Below are 23,104 nucleotides of genomic sequence, written 5' to 3' on the forward strand. Positions count from 1 at the left end.
CTGGCCAACCATAAATATACCCCAATCCTTGATGCCAAAGCAATTTAATGTCATTACAATATTTGAAAGTTATCTTACAAACAGCAAATGATTGACAGCTCGCCAGTCACTCCTTTTGTCTCTGATTGGTTATTTTTCCTCGGGCATGGTGGTTTCTTAAACTTTTTTTTTTTTTTTTAATTTGCCAACGTGTCTTTAAGTGAATTTGAATAATTTCTCACAGCACCCCCGATGATTGGAACTCACTAGCCTCATTTGCATTGTTTAAATTCTATAGCATAATTTGAATCATAGCAAATTCCATAGGGAGGTTTGAATTTTTTTCAATTTGCAACCCTTTTGGGGTGGTGGCACGTACCGGACCCAAATGCATCCGAGGCCATGTACCATACATATCACCTCCTCAAATTAAAAGGATTCCTTCCAGTCGTCCAGTTGCCTTGTTCTCAAGCATCACGGAAAGAAGTCGCCGACTGACTCCCACCCCTGCTGTCTCTTCCTTCCTGTAATCCCAGTAGACTCGTGTTCATCGTGTCGTCTCTCTGCACCATTAGTCTTCACTGTTGTAGTTGCGTTTGTATAGATGTTTGTATGTGTTTTTTGTTTGTTTGTTTGTTTGTTTTTTTAATTTGACAATCAGTTTGTGTTTTGACATTTCTGTTCACAGGCTAACGGAAGTACTAAAAGAGTGGGAGGGGATCATAAAACCACTTCCCCCACTGTACCCGTCTCTAAAATCCCCGCTTTTTATCCTAGCGCTACTAAATGCAGCTCGGACCCCGCTAATCCCACTAACCCCCCCTCCTCCAAGTCCTCCCACCTGCCCCCCCACAGCGCTCGCTCGGCTTCCCTGCCCTCCTCGCACATCCCCTCCCTGTCCAACGGCTCCCTCAAGCCCCCCTCGCAGCACGCGGCTAAAGCTCTCTCCTTCTCCTCGCAGACCCCCAACGGTCGAGTGCACTCCTCCTCCTCCTTCTCCTCCTCCTCTTCATCCTCCTCCACCTCCCCCTCCCCTCTGTCGCCTTTGGGCCCGGGCGGGAAGAGCATCCGCACCATACACACCCCCAGCTTCACCAGCTACAGGGCCCACAACGGCGGCGGCGGCAAATCCTGCATCCCGACAGCCTCGGCCGCTAAGGACTAGCTTTGCTTTAGCCCCTCCCTCATTTTTCGGGGACGCTGACGCTGGCTCATCACCGCATTTTCACTCGTCATGCATTCATTTGCTGTTTTCCAACGAGGTCTCTGGCGGTGTTTTCAAGTCCGGCGAGCCTGTTTTACGCAGCGACCCCCGAAAAATGGCCGCATCAGAGCTGGGACCGAAGACCCTCTTACAAGGATTTGGCCTTTTACGCAATGAAGTAAAATTAGTAAAATATCACAAAACTGCTGCATCAAAGTCACAACGCAAGCAGAAATTTCATGCAGGACCCAGCGAAAAATGTTACAGGGACCCAGTTGTTTCAGATATGGCAATTAATGAGAATTTAGTAATTCCAATTCTGTTTTTTTTTTTGATCCTTCGCAACTCTCATCAATTCTAATCAGGTAAGGAAATGAAATAATGCAAATTATGTGCCATCATTATCATACGGGTTGATAATATAAAGTGCGTTCACCTTTGATTAAATTAAACATCTGCGAATGTCGCGAGTAGGAACATGTTTGCGTCTTTTTGGCGTGGACTTTTGAGTCCGTCTGCCCTGATGTTGTCATCACTCGTTTGCGACGTAAGGGGAATCGATAAAGCGGCGAAAGACGATCTTCAAGATACGACCTGTTATTTGGCAGGTCTCCCCCCCCATTCTTTAATTTGCTCACAAATTGTCAAAATATTCAAGACTGGTATTGATTAATTCTCCCAAAATAAGATTCAAGCTATTTAATCCCACATTTTTGTTTTGTTTTGTTTTTTTAACAGCCACACAGTTTTGCCATCTGCCAATTTAATGCTAACGCAGGGTGCACAGCACTAAGGGGTGGCCTGCCGTTAGCATCCAGCAATATTATCGTGTTATTACCCTCATTTAAAAGAAAAAAAAATTACAAAATTAATAGCATTTGGTAGCTTGGCTGGAACGGAATACAGTGGAGGCCAAAATACTCTCGGTTCAGCACCTTGGATTCACCTAGTTGGCGTTAGGGGGGGGGGGGGGAATCACATCATGCCGGGTCAACTATGTCCAATTCTGCCTTGGTTTTATCCTCATTTATAAAGAATAGTGTAAAAAAAATGTATGAGCAGTGGGAAAGGGGCAACTACACGAGAGTCACACGTGCTATATTCCACAGGCTTTGTACAGGCTTCTATTTTTCCTACCAGAGCTTCGAATGAGCGTCGTATATTTAATCTGTCAATGTTTCTTCACCCTTGTAAATGCCTTGTATACAGACCGAGTATTTTCCCATTAAAGTCTCAACTGCCAACGTTTGGGGGCAGTGGGGAGAATTAAAAAACAAACCAAAAAAAAAACAGTAACATGATAAATGATAACATACAGTAAGTGTGGTTATTTGCCAAAGTTGTCCAAGTTTGGGGGGGGGGGAATTAGGGGGAACACGCATTTTTGTGTATTTGTCTTGTAAACTGTTCTAGAAACTTGTACATACAGTAAATGCCTCTCGACTAAGAAAAGTAGTTTTGTTAACACACCAAAGTTTTATGATTTGTATGCATGCCTATCCATCAGATACTATAGGAGAGTGGTGTAAAAAATAAAAGAATAATGTTTGCACAGGTGGACCATGTAAATATTTTCTTTAATCTCATTTTTTGTTGTTGTTTTTTTGTAAAGCTTTAAGTCATATCGCCATGTGGAGTAGCAGCAGACAACGAACCGCGCTTGTAAAGCAGGAGTGGGAAACCTTTTATTAATAAAAAGCCTCAAACACATTTCAAACACAAAAGCTCGTCTAAAGGTTGTTTGATCATCACATCTTTTTTTCTTCTTCATCATTTTACTCCAGGAAAAAGGGTTCCCCACTCCTGCTAGAATGCCAGCTTCCATATTTAGTTTTTATTTTTCCTGATTAAAAGGCTTAAAACAAGTGAGTGTATGTGTGTGATTGTAATATGCAAATTGCAAAAGGAAGCTTCCAGAGGCCCTTCCATAGATACCAAATCTAAACTAGCACATTATTTTCAGTACCCTTGTATGACTCTTTAACTGATGAGATTAGTTAAGTACACCAGTTGCCTACTAACTAAAACCACTGTAACTCGGATAAGGATTGCACAAAATCATTTGCAACTATTTTTTTTTGAAGTGCATACTGATAAAACCAACACTAAGACAATTACTCTATCTTAAAAGCTCTGATCTGATGAGCACATATCAGATATTGCAAAATTGTATTTTTCCATCATCAATGTGACCTACATCCTGTACATTTCCTTCACAAGGATGTTAATCTTTAAGATGAGAAGTAATAATTTGAAATGTGGTTGCACAAGCGTGCTCATCTTCATAACTGGGATATAACATGGCATGCTTTTATTTTGAGGATTTATGAACAATTATAAAATGACATTGCTAGAAAACAGCCAAAAAAGACAGGAAAAGCCTACCAGAACATCTTTATTTGAATTCCTCAAAGGCACATTAAGGAGTGACAATTGTGTGCTGACTCTCATTTAAAACGAGTTTCGAACCCAACCACATCCACCTCGAGAAGGTGTGCACACTTGTGCAACCATAGTACTTCAGTTTATTTTTTCGTCCCTGTTTTTCCCCCATTAAATTCTACGGTTATAGGTCAAATAAATATTTACAAAATAAACACATCTGGCCTTTTAATCCTTTTAAATGTTTTTTTTTCCGTTTTTTTTTTTATCCAGGACGGTCTTTGCCTTTGCTTTGTCCCTCGCGACTCGCCGTTGGCACAGCTTGTTACCAAGGCAGCCAAGGAAGCAGCTGCGAAGCTAGCCAGTTTCCTTCTGTCAGTGGCAAAAGTTGTATTTATTCCTACTTTTTGAGCGTGACAACGTTTGGGACGTTGAAGTTTCGTCTAAACTAATACTTTATTATCCTTTAAATGCGTTTTTTGTCGTGACATTACCGCCATTTCGCGAGCATAGCTCATGATTTACTCGGTGCTAGTTAGCATGTAGCATAGCGGAGTTAGCATGTAGCATAGCGGTGGTTTTCTGTGCCGTCTATTTTGCCACGAGGCTTATTTTAATGACATTTTCACGGCGACAGCTCTCGCTAAACTCCCCCCAAAAAGCTAACAGGCCTCCCCAGCCACCATGGGCACAGCCTCCTCCCTGGTCAGCCCCGGGGAGGTGATCGAGGATGGCTACGGGGGCGAGGGCGGGGAGGCGTGCGAGATCCCCGTGGAGGTGAAGCCCAAAGCCCGGCTCCTGCGCAGCTCCTTCCGCCGGGGACCTCGGGTGATCGGGGCCAGCTTCAAGTCGACGGGCTCCGTGGATCTCGAGTACGCCGCCGAGTACGAGCGGCTGCGGAAAGAGTACGAGATCTTCCGCGTGAGCAAGAACAACGAGATCACGTCCATGCAGAAGAAGGAGGCCAAGCTGGACGAGGAGAACAAGAGGCTTAGGGCTGAGCTGCAGGTATGAAAGATATTGCCACAGCGTCATCAATATGTTAAAAAAAAAATAATTGTACCGCTGGCCAAAAGTACTTAGACTCAGCAGTAACGTAGAAGTACAGATACTTATGTGGGGAAAAAGACCAATAAAAGCAGCAGTAATTCATCCACTTTAGGAAAGGTCCATCGTGTCCATTGTCTAAAATATACTGGAGATCCAGAAAAATTATCTTTCCAAATTGAAGTGAATGGAAATGCCATTAATCCGTTTCAACCTTTTCCTAATATGCAACAAAAAAATGTTATCTGTTTTAAGGTAAGTAGGACACATTGATATTGTACTTCTTTTAATCATGTAAAGAGTTACCTTTTGTATGATATGCGCTATACAAATACATTTTCTCTATTAAAATCATTGTCATAACATGTAATTAAAGGGGAACTAAAAGCAAGATGTCTAAACCTTGTCCCATTTGAAATGGGCGTATCATATTTATCAGATGCTGTTAACTGAAATTTACCATGTATTTATTAAAGTAAGAAATAAAAAATGTTCCCTCCTTGAGTTTAAAGTCTCCTCCATATGACGCCCAGGCTTTGCAGAAGACCTACCAGAAGATCCTGAGAGAGAAGGAGAGCGCCCTGGAGGCCAAGTACCAAGCCATGGAGCGGGCTTCCACCTTTGAGCACGACAGGGACAAAGTCAAAAGACAATTCAAGGTGCGGCTTTCTTCATTTCTTTGAAAATATTCCCCGTCACGCTTATCTCCTTGGCTTCGTTCACCGCCAGATCTTTCGGGAGACGAAGGAGAAGGAAATCCAGGATCTCCTTCGTGCCAAGAGGGACTTGGAGTCCAAGATGCAGCAACTGCAAGCTCAGGGCATCCAGGTTTACTCTCCAAATGATTCCGATTCGGATGACAACCAAACAACTGTGACTGGTAAAGTCCACACACATGCCGGACCGGCACATGTTTTCCACCCGTCTCACTCTTACCTTTTCCGCTCGGGTACCCCCTTGCGGCCGTTAGAAAAAAATGCACAAATTAGCCGCATCACCGCATAAACCGAAGGGTTGAAAGCGTATGAAAAAAGCCGCGGCTTATAGACCGGAAATTACGGTATTTTCCCCCCAAACGTCAGATTTTAAGATTGCGCTGTCATATTCAGTCTTTGCCCCTTACTTGCCCGTCTGGTTATTTTCCCCACGCAATCCATCTGATGACGTCTCCAGCCGCGGGCACCCAGTGCGAGTACTGGACTGGGGGTGTGCTGGGAAGTGAGCCCTCTATGGGCAGCATGATGCAGCTGCAGCAGACCTTCCGGGGACCGGAGTTCGCCCATAGCCTCATCGACGTGGAGGGCCCCTTCGCAAATGTGAGCAGAGGTGAGTAAGCCGTGTGAAGGTGAGAATATGAAAAATGGACAGATGTAAAAGTACTAGTGTCCTGATGTCGGACAGATAGTTGGTAGAATACTGACATGCTAACAGTTGGTGTGCTAATCTCAGTAGACAGAGCGCTAAGGCTGATTGATAAAACATTTTTTAACTTGCTCTGTCGTTGGGTATTAGTTCTAATGGAAATTAATTAAAAAAAAACAGTTGGAGTGCAAAGGTAGATTGAGTAGAATTTTAGGTCTTGATCAAATGCTAACATGCTAACGCGACAGACGACTGGGATGCTGCGGTGGCCAGTCTGCTGCAGGTGTCCCCCCACGTACCTCAGGCCTTGTGGAGCAACACCGTGCGCTGCTACTTCATCTGCACACCGGAGACAAAAGCCGAGATGGAGATCTTTACCAAGGTGTGCGGCCACGTACTCCGTCGCTAACCCCGTTTTTTGAAATGACCCCGATATTATTGTTTTCCTGCAGGCAAAAGTCGCAACGTTTCTGACATGATCTCTAAAATGCGTATCATACCCTGATGACTCCAGTCACGCTGTGTGTGTCTTCATGCCTTGAATGCAGAAACACTCCCTGGTGCTAAGGAGGCTGTGCGAAGGTCTGGGCCACTTCTACCTGAACGTCTGCTTCCACGAAGACAACGGCGCCTCGTTCGCGGCGGCACGCAAACAGGAGATCGAGAGGAGCTCCGTGTGCGTGCTGCTTCTCAAATCCACCGTCAACAGGTAACGCGGATTCTCCCGGAGCTCGTGTCGGAATTCCCGCCTGATGTGACTTCGGTGTGACGTCCCAGCTCTGTGGCGGAGGATTGCGAGGAGGCCTTTGTGAAGAATCCAGACGGACATCCGTTGGTGCTCTACCTCAGGACTGAAGGAGATGGGATTTTGTCCGGGCCCACCAGGAAGCTTCTGGAAAGGGTGAACGCAGCAGACAAGGCTGCTAAAATAAAGGTACAGTAGAAAAGTACAGAGTTGGTTGGTTGAGTGGGGACACTTGAAGGAGTTCTTCAAGCCCACCTTCGGAGTCCGGTGGTTTGCTCTTTCCTGGTGTTGAAATTCTGTTCAGTACCTGCGCCAACTTGTATCTAACGTGTGCCCAGGTTTTGGATCATAGCGGTTCTGCGGAAGACGGGGCCAGCCTCATTTCTGGTCAGCTGGAGAAAGTCATCAAACAGGTTCAGTTTTCGCATCTTGGCATTCATAGAATATTCAGATCTAGTCTGAAGGTCACCCTCACCCCATTTAGGAGTTACTCGGTTTCGAAGGAGCAGACGCCGACCTAAAGGATTCCGGGATTGACGAGCGTCGCGAGGAGGACTCCGGTGATGTCCTGTGGGACCTTCACGATGAGCAAGAGCAGATGGAGTCGTACCAGCAGGCGTGCAGCAGCACAAGTTCACAATTGGGCTTCCAGAAGGTGAGCTTTCTTCCTTCTAAGGTCTTCTTCACCTCCTCAGTCCGAACCTCTATCTGGTGGTCTTTTCAGTACGTGGACCGGCTCAACGACATGATCGCCGCCCCTCCTCCGACGCCGCCTCTGCTGGTGTCGGGCGGTCCGGGCTCGGGGAAGTCCCTTCTCCTCGCCAAATGGTAAGGAGACTTCTACTTTGTCCTCAATACCACCATTTCGATGCTTGAGACCTTCGCTGCGGTACTGTTTGGTGGAGGAAAGTGTAGCGCTGGTTCTGTCCTGTGGGAACGCAGCGTGACCATTTGAGTTTTCCTCTGTAGGATCGAGCTGCAGCAGAAGCAGTCGCCCAACACCTTGTTCCTCTACCATTTCGTCGGGCGACCTTTTTCCTCCAGCTCTGAGCCCGTCCTCATCATCAAGCGCCTCACGGTTAAAGTAAGATGTTTTATTTTTCATATTCAACGCTCACACCTTATTTTGTTGTCCGACTGACGCGTGTCGTAGCTGCTGCAACATTTCTGGTCCATTTCGGGCTTGTCCATGGAGCCCAGCAAGATCCTGGAGGAGTTTCCGCGCTGGCTGGAGAGGCTCTCGGCCCGCCACCAGGGCAACATCATCATCATCATCGACTCCATCGACCAAATACAGGTAACGTCATCTTTGACATCCCAATATGATTTATAAATGATATCGTCGGCATTTTGAATTTCCTCCGTAGCAAGCAGAACGCCATATGAAGTGGCTGATCGACCCGCTGCCCGTCAACGTCAGAGTGGTCGTGTCTGTCGACGTGGAGACGTGTCCTCAAGCGTGGAGGTCGGTCCTGCACGTCGCACGTCATCTGTTTAAAGCGAATCCTTCGAACACCGTGTTGACATTGCCCCCTTAATTCCATGTCGAGGGTGTCTGTGTCGAACAGCCTTTGAAGCATGTGAATGACGCTCTCTCCAGGTTGTGGCCCACTCTTCACCTGGACCCGCTGAGTCCCAGGGAGGTCAGGAGTGTGGTGAACGCCGAGTGCCTGAGCACGGACCTCCAACTCGCCAAGGATCAGGTCGGACAAACTCACTGCGCAAAAGGGAGGCCATCTCAGTGCCGCGGGTGTGACGGGACTCTGCGTTTCCCAGGAGAAGAAGCTGGAAAGGCACTGCCGCTCCGCGTCGACCTGCAACGCTCTGTACGTGACGCTACTCGCCAGGATGAGCACCAGGTTCTCTTTTTGTCTTTTGCTTAGGATTTGTGGAAAACAGGGGATAGTAATCAAAAAGGAAGCAAAACATTTTTTTGCACGTGCAGTGGATTGTCGTTGGAGAAGAGCCTCGACCAGTGCCTGCAATGTCAGGACACCTTGTCACTCTACCGTCTGGCGCTCAAAATGACGCTGGATTCCCTCAGCTCAGATAGAGAGCGACACATCATGAGAGAGGTGCTCGACTTGAATTGTTTCGGTTCCAGCAAGTATACACCCACCCATTTTCCACAGCAGGTCCGGTTGTCGCTGGTTAGGTGGGTACAACCTGGCCAGCTTCTCTTAACGATCTTAACTTTTCCCGCTGTTTTTGTCCTGCGTGTAGATTCTCTGCCTGGTGTATTCCAGCCACAATGGAGTGAGTGAGTCGGAGGTTCTAGATCTTTTCCCGGAGTTGGAATTTCGGGTGCTGGCTTCATTGCTCTACCGTCTGAGCCGACTCTGCGTGGTCACCCTCCGCTGCGGTCTCATCCGATTCCAGCACCTGCAGGTACCTGAGCCTCATTGGACACGCCATTAGCTACAGATGGTCAAGATTAAGAGACTGAAAAAGAAATTGAATACTTAATCACAGCCATAATTCAGTCCCCTGACCTCAAAGTAGTAGAGGTTGCATTTCTCTTAGTGAGGACAAGAGTGGTTCTGAAGAAGAAAAAACGTGTCCTGTATTTGTATGTGTTGCCAGGCGTGGGAAGCTGTGAAGTTGGAGTTTCTGAAGGGAGGGCACAGCTGCGCTGCATACCGAGTAAAACTGATCCAGTACTTCAGCCAGCAACTCAGGTGCAGCCAGAAGGTCATTTTTGACCTCACGACTCTCCGTTCTCTTTTTTTAATTTTTTTTATTAGTTTGACTTATTTCACTGGGCGCATGTTTGTTTGTGGTAGTTACGATCACGTGACGTGGCGTGTCGCCGACGAGCTGCCCTGGTTGCTCCAGCAGCAGGAGGACCGGACCAAACTGCAACTGAGCCTCTTGAACCTGTTTGTCTCCCAGAACCTGTACAAGAGGTTTGTGGGTCCACTGAAACCACACACCTGAGAAGCGACCCCATATTTCCTCAGTCGCTGTGCCTCAAATATCATCCACACGAGGCAAATGAATGCCTTTGTTTTCCGCTTTCGATCTTCAGGGGTCATTTTTCCGAGCTGCTGGCCTACTGGCAGTATGTGGGCAAGGACAAAAGCTCTATGGCCACCGAGTACTTCGACTCTCTGAAGCACTACGAGAAAGACTGCGAGAGCGAGGACAGCATGACCAAGCTGGCCAACTTGTATGAAACTTTGGGACGTTTCCTTAAAGACCTGGGCCTGCCCAGCCAGGTGGAGGCCATGTTTAAAATTTAGTTTAGTCATGATTACCGTAATTTCTGGTCTACAAGCCGTGACTTTTTTTCACATGCTTTCAACCCTGCGGTTTCTGTGGTGATGCAGCACTAGCGTTACCGTGGCGCTAGCGTCACCATGGCGCTAGCATTAGTGTGGCGCTGGCGTTAGCACAGTGCTAGCAGAAAGAGTTTAAGAGTTGAACGCTCGCATTAGTGTTTTTGTGAATTGTGTATAAGCCAACCCATACTTCATTTTTGACTGCTAGGCCGTGGGTCCTCTCCAGCGGTCGCTGGAGATCCGGGAGACCGCCCTGGACCCCGACCACCCCAGCGTGGCGCGCTCCCTGCACCAGCTGGCCGCCGTCTACGTCCAGTGGAAGAAGTACAGTAACGCCGAGCAGCTATACAAGCAGGCGCTGGAGATCAGCGAGAACGCGTACGGGGCCGAGCACGGCAGCGTGGCCCGGGAGCTGGAGTCCCTCGCCGTGCTCTACCAGAAGCAGAACAAGTCGGTGGACCTGCTGTGGGTTACTGTAGAACTGCATGCGTCATGGCATGACTTTTGTTTTTATCTTTATCAGGTATGAACAAGCAGAGAAACTCAGGAAGAGGTCCATTAAAATAAGGCAGAAGACGGCACGGCAGAAAGGTCATATGGTAAATATAGAAATATGTACAATATAGAAATGTGATGTATAGACTTTTTATGTAATTGGAGAAAAGAAAGACTAAATAGAAATGACTTAATTCCTACTGGGGGCCAAAAAAAATGCAGCGGTCAAGGCGGCTAAAATGAAGGTAGTGTATGTTTTGAGGGGTTCCGTCCATGTTCTCCTCACTTCAGTACGGCTTCACGCTGTTGCGTCGCCGAGCCCTCCAGCTTGAAGAACTCACCCTTGGGACCGACTCTGCTGACTGCGCCCGGACCCTCAACGAACTGGGCGTGCTCTATTACCTCCAGAACAATCTGGAGTAAGTCTCAGCCGAGCGATTCCCGCGGCCCTTTCTAGAAGCTTCCGCCGCGTCACGGCCGTTCTGCGTGTTCTCGCCAGCGCGGCCAAGATGTTCTTGACGCGCTCGCTGGAGATGCGCCAGCGCGTCCTGGGCCCGGAGCACCCCGACTGCGCTCAGTCCCTCAACAACCTGGCGGCGCTACACACAGAGAGGCGGGACTACGAGGTGGCGGAGGACATGTACGAGCGGGCGCTGGACATCCGCCAGAGGGCCCTCTCCCCGGACCACCCGTCGCTGGCCTATACCCTCAAACACCTGGCCATGCTCTACAAGCGCAGAGTGAGCAGTAGGAATCCATTAATTAATTGTTGACTCATTGATGAAGCTCATTTTAAAAATATGTATTCTATATATGCAGGGGAAGCTGGAGAAGGCGGTGCCGCTCTACGAGCTCTCACTGGACATCCGGGAAAAGAGTTTCGGGCCCAAACATCCCAGCGTGGCGACAGCATTGGTCAACCTGGCGGTTATCTACTGCCAGCTGGTGATGCCTCACGCCAGTTATTGCTTTCATTATTATGATTATTATTATTTTTTTAACACATGCACGTTTGTCAGAAAAAGCACGGCGAGGCCTTGCCCCTCTACGAACGAGCGCTCAAAGTCTACGAAGACAGCCTGGGGCGCTCGCATCCTCGTGTCGGGGAGACGCTCAAGAATCTGGCGGTGCTCAGGTACGGAACCTTGTGGAACGTTTGATCACACCCAATCCAGTTGGATGGCGGCCATTTTGGTTCTTTGCGTGACGTCCTCTCGTTCCGCAGCTACGAGGAGGGCCATTTCGAGACGGCGGCCGAGTTTTACAAGCGCGCCATGGAGATCAAAGAGGCGGAGCCGTCGCTGGCGTGCGGCAACGCGCCGTCGCGCCACTCGTCCAGTGCCGACACGTTCAGCCTGAGGGGGCCTGCCCCCCTCCCTCAAAGCCCCAGGTGACCCTCACTGAAACCGGGGAAATTCTATCGGAGCCTCATGTAAATAGGAATTATAAATGGGATTTGTTTACATATATGGAAACTTGGAACAGTGTTATATACGTAAAAAAAAAAAAAAAAAATACTATGTGCCAAAATATTTTGTGAGAGACGTGATGTTACCAAATAAGTATTTTATTCATGGACGGAAGTTTTTAAGCACCCAGAGCTGTGTTATTAAAATTTAATGAAAAGATAATGTCTGAAAACATTTGTAACATTTTTTTAACGTTGTTTTGTTAGTTTGATGTTTTTTGTTTACAGTATAATGATTCATAAATTTACAAGCTTGGCATTCCAGGGAAGGTTAAAACCGCAGAATTAGTAATGTCCCCAAAAAATATTTGTCATGTACACCTATATAGTCGAGCCCTTCAACCCACCACCCTCCAAAAAATGTTTCAAAAATGACTAAAGTAGTACATTTTCTTTATCAATATGTCAAATTGTAGTTACGGTCTCCTGAGGAAAAATAAGTTTTAGTTGCTAAAAAGTGAAAAATCAGTTTGAAATTCATTCCGGATGGTCAAACAGTAATAAATGACCCTATAGAATGGGGGGGGGGAAAATGATACACATGTAGTGCAATTATATTGTGTAACATTTTATTTATACACTGTAGTACAATGTGTTGTGGGGGGGTGACATTCAATATTCCACATGTATTCAAGCTAATAAATACATCATTGAGACAACATTATTGAAGCATTGTGAGCTTTTTTTTTTTTTCCTCATGCTTTCTCCTCCTTTTTTTTTGTCTTTATTGATGGTCAGTTATGGAATGCCATTGAACGTTTGCCATTATAATTGCAGGATTTGCTTTTCGTTTGCCCGCCGTGCTGCCTACAACTTTCTCATCTGGGCCATCAGGTCCTCCAGGCTCTGCTCGGTTTCTTCCACCACCTCCCCGTCGCCTTTGTTCTGCTTCCCGATGAAAAAAAGACAAAAAAATGATAAATCGGGAGTGTTAAAACCCGCATCAGTAATCGGTAGGTGTGACCTGACCGCTGCGGGGAGAGTGTACGCCACGGTGATGCCTTGGGGGAGGTCGGGAACCGCGGCGGCCGTGGCCTGCGTCTCCTCGTTGGCTTCCTCCGACACCAGCTCGATCCCCCATTCGTTGTCTTCGTGCACCACCTCCGCCTCTTCCTGAACCACCTCCGCCCTGGGCCGCTCCTCTTCCCGTTTCTGCTCGGACACGGTGTTAGCCCACATGACACAATTTTTTTGGGGGGGTTCCCCAAGTGGCACCAAAAAAAAAAAAAAAAAAAAAAAGGGAATCTTGACCTTGTACAATTCCTGCTGTCTCCTGCAGTGGCGATCGTTGCACTGCGGGTTGGGCTTCATGGCCATGCTGGGGAAGAAGTCCTGCATGGCGTTGTAGCCCAGGTAATAACTGACCTGTCCGAATTTCAACAAATACCTGCAACGCCGACAAAATAATGTTTAGCCAATGTCATAAAACCTCATTTTATGTAAAAAAATGATATCCTTAAAGGGGAATTGCGGTGGTTTGCATTAACAATATGTCCAACAGGTCATGTAATACTGTCTGTACCCTATTTTGACAATGTGATGTGAAATCCTCTCTCATTTAATCGTGTTTTGAGAAGATTTTTATAGATAATTATGAATTTGCAGGCGCGCTGCCATTTTCGCGAGTCACATGACCTACGTGAGCAGATGTGACGTGTTACATGCCGCAACAAAGGCTCAATTACATGGGGCCCCATTTATGCCAAGCACTGATTTCTCTGATTTTCATCCTAATCTGATGAAGAAATAGCAGTATCGGTTGATTGGGAAGACGGAGGAAAAGTTCCATACAGAGCGGCGGAGCAGTGAGCTCACTCCTCACCGACCAAGGTCCGGGGCTCGCGAGGGAGCTCACTCCGCCGAGCAAATTGAGTTTGCGTGAAAAAACGAATTAAGAAATTGAATGTGTGTGTGGCATTTACTTGAGGACATTTTGGACCAGGATGCCAGCGACGACGCCCATCGTTGTGGGCAAGCTGGCGGCGCACACCCCCTCCCTCTTGAGGGTTTTCTCGTCGATGTTGGCCGCCACCACCAGGGGAGGGGCACACTGCAGAAAGAACAGGTTCGATACTGGATTAGTATAAACAATGTTCTCTTCACCTTAAATCGTACTTCTTTGGCAACAATATCCAATTCATAATGCGTGTGCAGGGTAATTACAGCAAAGCACGCGGTCTCTCCTGGGTTGATGAGTTGTATGTGTCCCGACACGGCGTTCTCGCTGACTCCGGACTCCATCCAGGTCTGTCCCAGCTCGTTGCAAGCCTACAGGGAGAGGACCGTGCCTCCGATCACACGTGAGCTCAAAACAAAATCTTCCGCTCGTCACTCTTAACTGTATTGATGGCCATGCGGGCCTCAAAGTTGTCCACGCAGCTCAGGACCAAATCCACCGGCTTGCCGTCCCCCAGGCCGCCGAGACTGAGAGGACGGGGAGGACAAGTGAGACGGCTTCTACCGAGCGCGGAGGGGGCGAAAGCGAGGGCGAAAAAGTCACCTGAGTCGCTCCATGAAGTGGTTGAAGTTGTCCAGCGTGGTGATGTTGTAGTTGTGCGTCTCGAAGGACACGTCTGGGTTGATGTTTCTGGGCCAGGGTGCGTTCAAGGACAGGTCAGTAAGAGCAAGACATTAAAGGTTTTTCATGACTGATTATTTAAATAAAACTGATTTCGACTTATTCGATTGATAGCTTTAGCCCTCGAAGTGACCCATTATTGCTATCCGTTAGGTTTCATATTGCGATAAGTGTTACCTGAGCGTGTGTTCCGCAGCCTCCACCTTGCTGAGGCCGGCCTGGTGAGGCTGGAAGAAGAGTCGGTTCATGTTGGCCAGCTCCACCTTGTCGTAGTCGAACAGCAACAGCTGGAAAGACGGGGACGCGACGTGAGGTACGCCTGCGGCGTCTTCCATCAAAAACCAAACTACCAGTCTAAAATTCTGTATTGAAATGTATTTCATTTGTAAAGAGCGTCATCAACATACTTTCATCCCTCAAAGTTGAATTATTTTAGAATATACAAATATACTACTAAAATTATCTTTCGGATTATACAGAATAATTAGTAAATTTGTGTAGTTTAAGAAAAATAATTCAAACCAATGACAGGACTCACCATTTTTTTAAATATCCTGTATATTTTTTTAATTTAAAAAATAAAAACGAATTTATTGACCAATATCCATTTCCCTCCTAATTAAAAAAAAAGTTTGTTTGAAAAACGTTTCCTAATCACTACATGTCGTTTCATATTTAGTTTAATATTCCTGTCGAATTAAAAACATGTGCCAACAAAACTGTTGATGTCCCTAATATTTTGACCAAAACATGATGGAAAAATAGCTTGGTGTATTATTTACCTTACCGATGCCACACCTCGTGAGCATTTCGGCCGTCACGCTGCCCACTCCCCCGACGCCCACCACGGCGACCGCGAACGTCCGGATGCTCTGTCGCGCACATTGGAGATCATAATAGGAATAAAATATCAATGAAAATATGTAATAGTTAAGACTACCTGCCTCGTAATTATCCACGATGCCCATTCTCTTTAGAGCCATCAGACGACTGGGAAGACAGAGAAAAAAAAAAAAAACCATTGAACGAGTCACCAGTCTCCCAAAGGGCGTGGTACTCACATGAAAAATATAAATGATTATAATGACGAAAAATCACCTATAAGGGTTGGAATCAACAACTTCTGCGCTCATCTTGTCAATTTTGGGTCGCTGCGTCTGCTCGCCGGCGCACTGCTTCTGCTTGCACTTGATCAATTCGTTCTCCAACTCCCTAACGCGGAGTTTCAGTTCCTCGACCGTCGCCATGGGGGCTCGCACGAATAAACAACCAACTAAAAAATAATTGAATAATAATAGTTGAGATGACAGAAGCTCCAACGTTGTGCATAGACTACAAACAATCGACACGGAAATGTACACGTCTTCACAAGTCCAATCAGCTGTCTGGGTACGTGTTACAGCATATACAATCCGTGTGGAAATGTGAAATACGCGAAAATGTTTCGCGTAGTTTGCCACAACATTTAACACGTCATTATATGTTTTCTGTTAAAACCATATTCATCTTAAACCACTTGCATAAAAATAATAAAATATTAATACAAATACGCGTGAAATTTAGTATGAGTCACGTGTGCGCCGCCGTAAATGATCCGACCACACGCCTATTAGCCAGCGGGTTAGCTGGCTAGTAACAGCTGGAAAATAATTAATCCACTTTCTTATCATTTCAAGAGGACGCTATGGACGAGTTGACGACTCCGGTGCGCCCGCAGCATATATTCGACGAGGATAGCCTTAAAAAGTACCTTTCCGCCCAGTCGTTGGTGTCAAACGATGACAGGCTCGCTGTCAGACAGTACAGGTAAGTTTATGTCTGGGTCAAAAGTCGATAACTTTGTTAAGCTAACAGGCTCATCGTCTGTACAGTGCTGGGCAGTCCAATCCCACTTTCCTCATCCAGACACCTTCCAAAACGTACGTCCTCAGGAAGAAGCCACCCGGTGCGTTGCTCCCCGGTGCCCATAAGGTACAGCAAACAACAAAAGGACTACAAAGTATTAGTATGTCGTAAATGATGTTTGTAGTACTGTTTCCCCTTCCAGCAGGGGGAGCCATTTATCTTTGAATTGAGTTTTTGCCAGCGTGAGCAGGACCAACGTTAGCAGATGACATGAAATCATCACTGTCTGGGCAAGCTTCACATTGGACTTCGTGCAATGTGGATTCTCTGCCTCTCCGCTCTTGACTCAGAATCTATTACTTTGAATTTCCAGATTATGTATTTCTGTTTCATGAGGAATCTGATATTTGTAGCCCATGTCAGAATCAGAATCGGCCTCATTGGCCTTGTATGTAAGCAGCACACAAGTAATTTATCTCCAGTAGTTGAAGTTGGGATTTTTTTTTTATGCCATTGATAGTCCCAGTCCAATCCTTGTTTTTGTTCCCAGGTGGACCGCGAATATCGAGTCCAGAAGGCGTTGCATTCCGCTGGATTCCCTGTGCCTCAGCCCGTCCGCCACTGCACCGACGTTGATGTCATCGGAACGGAGTTCTACTTGATGGAGCACGTTGCGGTGCGTACACAAAGGTGCGCAAAATTTGAGAAACGTCTGGTGATCTATCAAATCATTCCCGTGATAAATGAACAGGGCCGCATTTTCCGGGACCTTCGTCTCCCCGGGATGGTCCCGGCGGAGAGAACGGCTCTGTACGTGGCAGCCGTGGAAGTCCTGGCCAGGCTGCATTCGCTGGACCTGACGCCGCTGAGGCTGAACGGCTACGGGAAAGGAGGAGGCTACTGTAGGAGACAGGTGACCACGTTTATTGTATACCATAAATGATCCCCAGTCTAATGTCTTGGGAGAAGTGTGGAATGGTTCCCTCACAAACACGTTTTGCACTCCAGACACCCAACATTTTTGTATCGAAGAGTCAATTTAAAACCATATTTCCTCTTTGTATGTCATTTTGTGAAGGTGTCCACGTGGGCCAAGCAATACGCGGCATCATCTCACAGAGACATCCCCGCCATGAACGAGCTCGCCGCGTGGTTGACGGGCAATCTGCCCTCCGACGACCGGGAAGTGACGCTGGTCCACGGAGATTTCCGAGTGGACAACTTGGTGTTCCATCCGACCGAGGTACGGGGGCGCCTTTTTGCCGCGACTGAAACGTTCTCACTCGTGAAAGTCGAGGGTGACACGCACGTCGTGGGCCCGCAGGCTCGTGTGCTGGCAGTGTTGGACTGGGAGCTGTCAACCACCGGGGAGCCTTTAGCGGACCTGGCCTACTTCCTCATGCCTCATTATTGGCCCCCAGGCCTCGACGTGCTGAGCTCTATGGGCAGCTTGAGAGGAATAGAAGGTCTGAACAAATACAAAGCTCAGTATGAAAATCAAATATTCAGACTGCATTGCAAACATTTTTGTGGGTTTGTGTGCGTGTTCCGCTGAGCAGGCATTCCCACGGTGGATGATTTGATCTCCGTTTACAGACGCTGCCGGGGGCTCCCGTCTGCTTTGCCGCCCTTAAATTTTTATCTGGCGCTCTCATACTTCAAGATGGCAGGAATCGCTCAGGTATTGTTGGTTCTGGGTGATGTGGAGATATACTGGGTGGGCATTATCATTGTTGTCCTTGAGACTTTTCAGGGGGTTCTGATTTATGATTCACCAAGTCATCTACTTATTTTTCATCTCTCCATCAAGGGGATCTATGCGCGCCACTTACTGGGCAACGCCAGTGCCCCCAATGCCGCTGAGGTGGGCCAGTGTGTCGAGCCCCTGGCTGTTCTGGCCCTGGAGTTCGTGCACAGGTTTGTTGCCATGCCTCAAATTGACTAAAAAACGGGTTTTAACTCCACATATCTCCCCTCATGAACACTGTCGTGCACACAATGGCAACAAAGGGTTAACTGTTGTGCCCGTCACAACTCTGTTGCTATTCAAAACAGCAGCACCATCTCTCAGATTCAAGTTTCACTGCACGCAAGTTTATGCTTTCCCTAAGCTGTGTTTTATCGACATGTTGGAAGTGTTTAACTTGAGGTATGTGCTTTCAAAATGCAAATATTTTGCCTTGTTTAGCACTACATGACAAAAAATTGCTAGATATCAGCCATCTGAGCCATGGCTTTTAACAGATTGCTTTGTGCTGGTCATTTATTAAAGATCTTCAGTATTGATTTATTAAGTTTCTTGTAGCTTAGTCTGACATTTTGACAAAAGGGTGTTTTTCCTGGTCCACTTCCCGTAATTTCCGGCCTACAAGCCGTGACTTTTTTCCACACGCTTTCAACCCTGCGGTTTATGCGGCGATGCGGCTAATTTGCACATTTTTTTCTCACGGCCGCAAGGGAGCACTCTAGCGGAAAAGGTGAGCATGAGACCGGGGGAATATATACGCTGAGGAAGTGAGTTTTATTGGCCCCATTAAGGTTGTGCTACCATGTTTCTGCTGTGTTACCGGCGTGTCTCAGTGATATTTACCAGTAAGTTTTACTTTAACAAGCCCTGTTAGCGTTAGCTCTGGCGCGGCGTTAGCGCGGTGTGAGCGTTAGCACTAGCTTTAGCGTGGTGCTAGCGTTAGTGGTTGCGTTAAACTCTTTCAGTGTACCCCCTTTCTTTGTAAGTATAGTTTTTCAATGTGGGCACTTGCAGCTTTTACACAGCTGCGGCGTACGTATGTACCAAATGGTATTTCCTCTACAAATGTGCTCGTTGAGGCTTGTAACATGGTGCCCTCTGTAGGCCGGGAATTACGGTATTTTTACCTGTGAAGAAAAAGAAATGTTTTCATTCTGTGGAAGTCGATGCAAGTGACTACTGGAGGGGAGGAAACTGTTTCAGAACTTTAGTATCTGGAGAAATGAAACAAATTCCAAAAACTAAATTTGTTTTGAACACTGTTTAATTGCTTTTTCTGTACACGAAAGTGAAAACTACATGAAAATGGCAGTTTAGTTTTAGTCACTTATTTTACTGTCCGGTTCTGGATGAAAGAGATCAGATTTTGTCCACCTGCTGTTTAGAGCTTTTGCCAATAAACTCTGCAATCACATGTTTGGAATTCTGCATCCAGCTGCTTCCGCTTGTGACGGCAGACTTTTCTCTCTCCCTCTGCACGCGTTTCCTCTCTACAGGCCCCTGACGGCACCGCGGGAAGCCGGCCTCTTTCTGCAGACGGCCCGGGGCCGGGAGGCGCTCCGGCAGGTGAAGGACTTCATGGGACAGCACGTGCTTCCCGCGCAGAAGGTCAGCGGAGAGAAAAAGGGACTCTTTGTCCGCCTCCCTTTCAGCCGTTAAACCTTTTTAGAGGGGGGCAAGATGATTAGCACAGATTCTCTGCGTGAGAGAACAAGCCCTCTATTGATTTCGCACATAATAAAACACGCACAGTCATCACCTTTTGGCCTGGCACTATCACTGTCTCTCTGTTGTGCTTGATGAAAGGGAAGTAATACCCTTTTCCGGCATGTTTTTTTTTTTTTTTTTCTGCAGGAAGTAGCAGAATACTACACTGAACACGCTCAATCCCCCCTGAGGTGGAACACCCCCCGAATCGTAGAAGATCTGAAGGTGAGTTTCATCACGCTCCAAAGCATCGGGTTCTCAAATGTGTCAGAACAAACCTGCAGACCTGTACGATGAAACTGAGCGGGTGTGATTTCTGCGGTCAGGTGAAAGCCAGAGAGGCGGGGCTGTGGAACCTCTTCCTGCCGGCGGCCAGCGGCCTCAAGCAGCTGGACTACGCCTACATTGCCGAGGAGACCGGACGCTGCCTTTTTGCTCCGGAAGTCTTTAACTGCCAGGCACCGGGTAAACATCCTGCGCAGCGCCACTACCCGTCGACACGTTCATTCACGACACATAGGACGCAAGCGTGCTATGCGGCGGCCCTTTTAAATTCAAAAGACACAGGAAGTCGGTCATTCGAGGGTGACTTTAGCCAGGGGTCCTCCAAAGCAAACAAACCATCCATCTCTTTTGTAATCCTCTCGTCGGGGATGCTGCAGCACAGATAGACAAACAACCATTCAAAACTCCTGTTCGCACCTGCAGTCAAACTAGAGCAAAGGTCACCAAACCTTTTTGAAACTGTGAGCTACTTCTTGGCTACAGCTTAATGCGAAGAACATCTATCCATACATTTTTGTTAGCTGCTTATCCGCACAAGGGTCGCAGGGATTACTGGAGCCTATCCCCAGCTGTCAACGGGCAGAAGGCGGGGTACGCCCTGTACTGATTGCCAGCCAATCGCAGGGCACATCGAGACAAACAGCTGCACTCACAATCACACCTAGGGGCAATTTTTAGTGTTCAATTAATGAATTTTTGTTGGGGATGTGGGAGGAATCCGAAGTACCCGGAGAAAACCCAGACAGGCATGAGGAGAAAATGCTAACTCCACACAGGCGGGGCCGGGATTCGAACCCCGGTCCTCAGAACTGTGAGGCCAAAGCTCTACAGCTCCCTCACAATGCCGTTCCATATGAAGAATACATCTTTCAAAGAAATTGATGGATATTTTCATGCTTTCTTCTCCTGTCCGCAGACACGGGGAACATGGAGGTGCTGCACATGTTTGGCAGCACGGAACAAAAGCGGGCGTGGCTGGAGCCTCTGCTCAGAGGAGAGATTCGCTCGTGCTTCTGCATGACAGGTGACGGCGCCTTCACACGATGCCACTTTGCCGCGTTCACTCACAAGGTTATCGGTCACAAAGGCCTCCAGAAGAAAAACAAAAACATTTTTTCTCCCGGAGGATTTTTGTAAAATGTTTTGGGCGGTTGTCTGCGTAGCGTTCTCGCAGAATCAGTGACTAATTTCTCTCACTTTTTCCATCCATTTGTTTGCTATTCTCCACGGCAACAGCCGCGGGCCAGAGGTAATGGCAGTGGGCGTTAACCACCCTCAAGGCCTTCCAAGCACACGTCGTTAACTGTGTGCAATCGTGCTCGATATTTTTGGGATTTTCGAGATGGGAGGAACACGATGTGTACACGACTTTAACTCAATTGTCATTAACGTTGGAAAATTATGAATCCGGTTTGCCACGACACAGTCACCACAATGGAGGGAAAAATATATTGGTTGTTTTTAAACTGCAGATATTATTGCAGAGTATGATGGGTATTTCATGATTTTGCACTCACGGTTTCTGAGCATCCTGAAAATGGATTTTCGTAAATGACGTCCTTCGTTATGCTTGAAAAGGAGACAAATCGGTTGTTTAAAGTGTGAAAAACGAGACTGAAATGTTTGTTTAAGCCCGTATCTCCGATTACTAGTGGTCATGTTTAGTGAAAGAAGTCTTGAATTTGACCAACGCAACTTTGAAATTATTTGATTTACATAAGCTATTAATAATTTGGTCATGTGAAGTAGACCACACTTTTACCGTTATTTGTTCCCAACCACATGTTGACTGCGAGACTCAAATCGAGTTGTGTTCCTTCAGAACCCGACGTGGCGTCCAGCGACGCCACCAACATGGCGTGCAGCGTTCGGCGAGTGGGCGACCAGTTTGTCATCAACGGGAAGAAGTGGTGGATCAGTGGTGAGTCCACAGCTTTTGTTATTGTCCCCCGTGTGTCAGTGATGGGGGGGGGGGGGGACGGGACAGCATACGGTGACGCGAATCCTGGCTATGTTTACTTCCTGACTATTGACATCCTCGCTCACTTTTGCGCCGCGCTTTTTCCTGCCCGGCCTTACCCGAATAAACAATACTGTACTCTGGAAGTGGATTTAGCTAAATATAGATATTTAGATATATTTATGGTTCCGACTAGGGTTTTTCCAGTGCTGTTGGGCCTAAGAGTGTTCTCTTTTTAGCAGCTTTGAATAATTTTACATTTTGCGGTAGTCACAGACTTTTTTTTTTTTTTTTTTTTTTTTGACATTTCTGGGGCATCTGTTCTGGTGCGTGCGTGCGTGCGTGTTGTTTTTGCCTTTGTTGAGGGTAGAATGTCCACTTTGGGCGATCTTTTTTTTTTTTTTTTTTTTTTGATTAGAAGCCAGGAAAATTATAGTTAGTCCAGCCAAAACCTCTGACATTAAATAATTTAAAATTGCACTCAACTTTCTGGGGGAAAAATGTGTCATCTAAGTTGCAGGAAACCTTTAAAAACTCAATACAATAGGCTCCAGCACTCCCATGACCCTTGTGAGGATAAGCAGAAAAGAAAATGGATAGATGGATGGTTATATCACCTGTACATTTCAAGGATTTGCCATTATGACTGATAGGAGTAGCTTTAGTGCGGTGGTTGGGGTCGATTGCCGCTCAGTGATGGTGTCGATATCTGCCCCGTGACTGACTGGCGACCGGTTCAGGGCGTAGTCCGCCTTTTGCCCGAAGCTAGCTGGGATAGGCTCCAGCTTTCCCGCAACCCTTGTGAGGATAAGCGGCTTGGGTGACATGACTGAATCAGGAACTGATCCTTCCAGTTTCCAATTTTCCTCGAATGGGCCAAATGATCTCAAAATGCATTGCAATTCCGACCTCCGCAGAGTTTCCCCCGACTCAGTTCTGGTTGGCTTCCAACCGACGAGGTCACTTTTGAGGCCACAAGAGCTCCCACCCATCGCTCGTATTAGTCTTGGCGATGGTGC

At 47.1% G+C, this 23,104-nt stretch overlaps 3 protein-coding genes across 18 annotated transcripts in view; 2 read left to right on the plus strand and 1 right to left on the minus strand.

Annotated features, from left to right (window-relative positions):
• si:ch211-285f17.1 (sickle tail protein homolog) overlaps positions 1-3,048 on the plus strand; it is an 85,925-nt gene extending 82,877 nt beyond the window's left edge. For 10 of the 11 annotated variants that reach the window (XM_061805444.1, XM_061805440.1, XM_061805437.1 and 7 more), the window contains one exon: positions 668-3,048. In XM_061805444.1, the coding sequence (XP_061661428.1) occupies positions 668-1,144 (477 nt within the window). In that variant the 3' untranslated portion in view covers positions 1,145-3,048. The remainder of the gene's footprint in view (positions 1-667) is intronic. The other variant, XM_061805442.1, reaches the window with a different exon arrangement.
• An 800-nt stretch (positions 3,049-3,848) lies between these two features.
• nphp3 (nephronophthisis 3) overlaps positions 3,849-23,104 on the plus strand; it is a 29,630-nt gene continuing 10,374 nt past the window's right edge. For 2 of the 5 annotated variants that reach the window (XM_061805479.1, XM_061805482.1), the window contains exons 1-13: positions 15,978-16,347; positions 16,413-16,512; positions 16,937-17,062; positions 17,138-17,299; positions 17,465-17,629; positions 17,711-17,852; positions 17,946-18,067; positions 18,197-18,303; positions 19,630-19,741; positions 19,988-20,065; positions 20,167-20,305; positions 21,042-21,149; positions 21,948-22,046. In XM_061805479.1, coding sequence (XP_061661463.1) covers positions 16,226-16,347; positions 16,413-16,512; positions 16,937-17,062; positions 17,138-17,299; positions 17,465-17,629; positions 17,711-17,852; positions 17,946-18,067; positions 18,197-18,303; positions 19,630-19,741; positions 19,988-20,065; positions 20,167-20,305; positions 21,042-21,149; positions 21,948-22,046 — 1,582 coding nt within the window. In that variant the 5' untranslated portion in view covers positions 15,978-16,225. Of the gene's footprint in view, positions 4,574-5,145; positions 5,272-5,341; positions 5,493-5,785; positions 5,939-6,222; positions 6,357-6,522; positions 6,684-6,751; positions 6,909-7,057; positions 7,133-7,203; positions 7,375-7,443; positions 7,548-7,688; positions 7,804-7,872; positions 8,017-8,086; positions 8,185-8,319; positions 8,423-8,495; positions 8,579-8,664; positions 8,795-8,942; positions 9,108-9,302; positions 9,398-9,502; positions 9,626-9,747; positions 9,938-10,208; positions 10,451-10,523; positions 10,600-10,786; positions 10,915-10,994; positions 11,236-11,314; positions 11,441-11,514; positions 11,631-11,720; positions 11,886-14,734; positions 14,855-15,804; positions 15,931-15,977; positions 16,348-16,412; positions 16,513-16,936; positions 17,063-17,137; positions 17,300-17,464; positions 17,630-17,710; positions 17,853-17,945; positions 18,068-18,196; positions 18,304-19,629; positions 19,742-19,987; positions 20,066-20,166; positions 20,306-21,041; positions 21,150-21,947; positions 22,047-23,104 lie in introns of those variants that run through there. The other 3 variants (XM_061805483.1, XM_061805481.1, XM_061805480.1) reach the window with 3 other exon arrangements.
• Positions 12,547-16,493, minus strand: uba5 (ubiquitin-like modifier activating enzyme 5). 2 transcript variants are annotated; one of them, XM_061805496.1, is made up of 12 exons: positions 16,292-16,493; positions 15,640-15,814; positions 15,486-15,531; positions 15,324-15,413; positions 14,719-14,828; positions 14,464-14,550; positions 14,303-14,387; positions 14,127-14,231; positions 13,886-14,013; positions 13,215-13,350; positions 12,933-13,115; positions 12,547-12,851 (listed from the first exon to the last, which is right to left on the minus strand). In XM_061805496.1, the coding sequence occupies exons 2-12, from the start codon at positions 15,786-15,788 to the stop codon at positions 12,771-12,773; spliced, it is 1,200 nt and encodes a 399-aa protein (XP_061661480.1). In that variant the 5' UTR covers positions 15,789-15,814; positions 16,292-16,493; the 3' UTR covers positions 12,547-12,770. The 2 variants fall into 2 exon arrangements, with proteins under 2 accessions (XP_061661480.1, XP_061661481.1); XM_061805497.1 differs by lacking the exon at positions 16,292-16,493 and having other exon boundaries at positions 12,550-12,848; positions 15,640-15,792.

The sequence above is a fragment of the Syngnathoides biaculeatus genome, chromosome 19, assembly GCF_019802595.1.
Source record: "Syngnathoides biaculeatus isolate LvHL_M chromosome 19, ASM1980259v1, whole genome shotgun sequence".
Taxonomy (NCBI): Eukaryota; Metazoa; Chordata; class Actinopteri; order Syngnathiformes; family Syngnathidae; genus Syngnathoides; species Syngnathoides biaculeatus.

Excerpts from the sequence above, each read along its gene's own strand:
- uba5 (XM_061805496.1), bottom strand. The coding sequence starts at position 15,788 with ATGGCGACGGTCGAGGAACTGAAACTCCGCGTTAGGGAGTTGGAGAAC. Across the intron at positions 14,829-15,323 it reads CGAGGTGTGGCATCGGTAAG|CTGTTGCTGTTCGACTACGA; the intron begins GTAAATAATACA and ends CCGTCTTTCCAG. Across the intron at positions 14,551-14,718 it reads GCTGCGGAACACACGCTCAG|AAACATCAACCCAGACGTGT; the intron begins GTAACACTTATC and ends ACCCTGGCCCAG.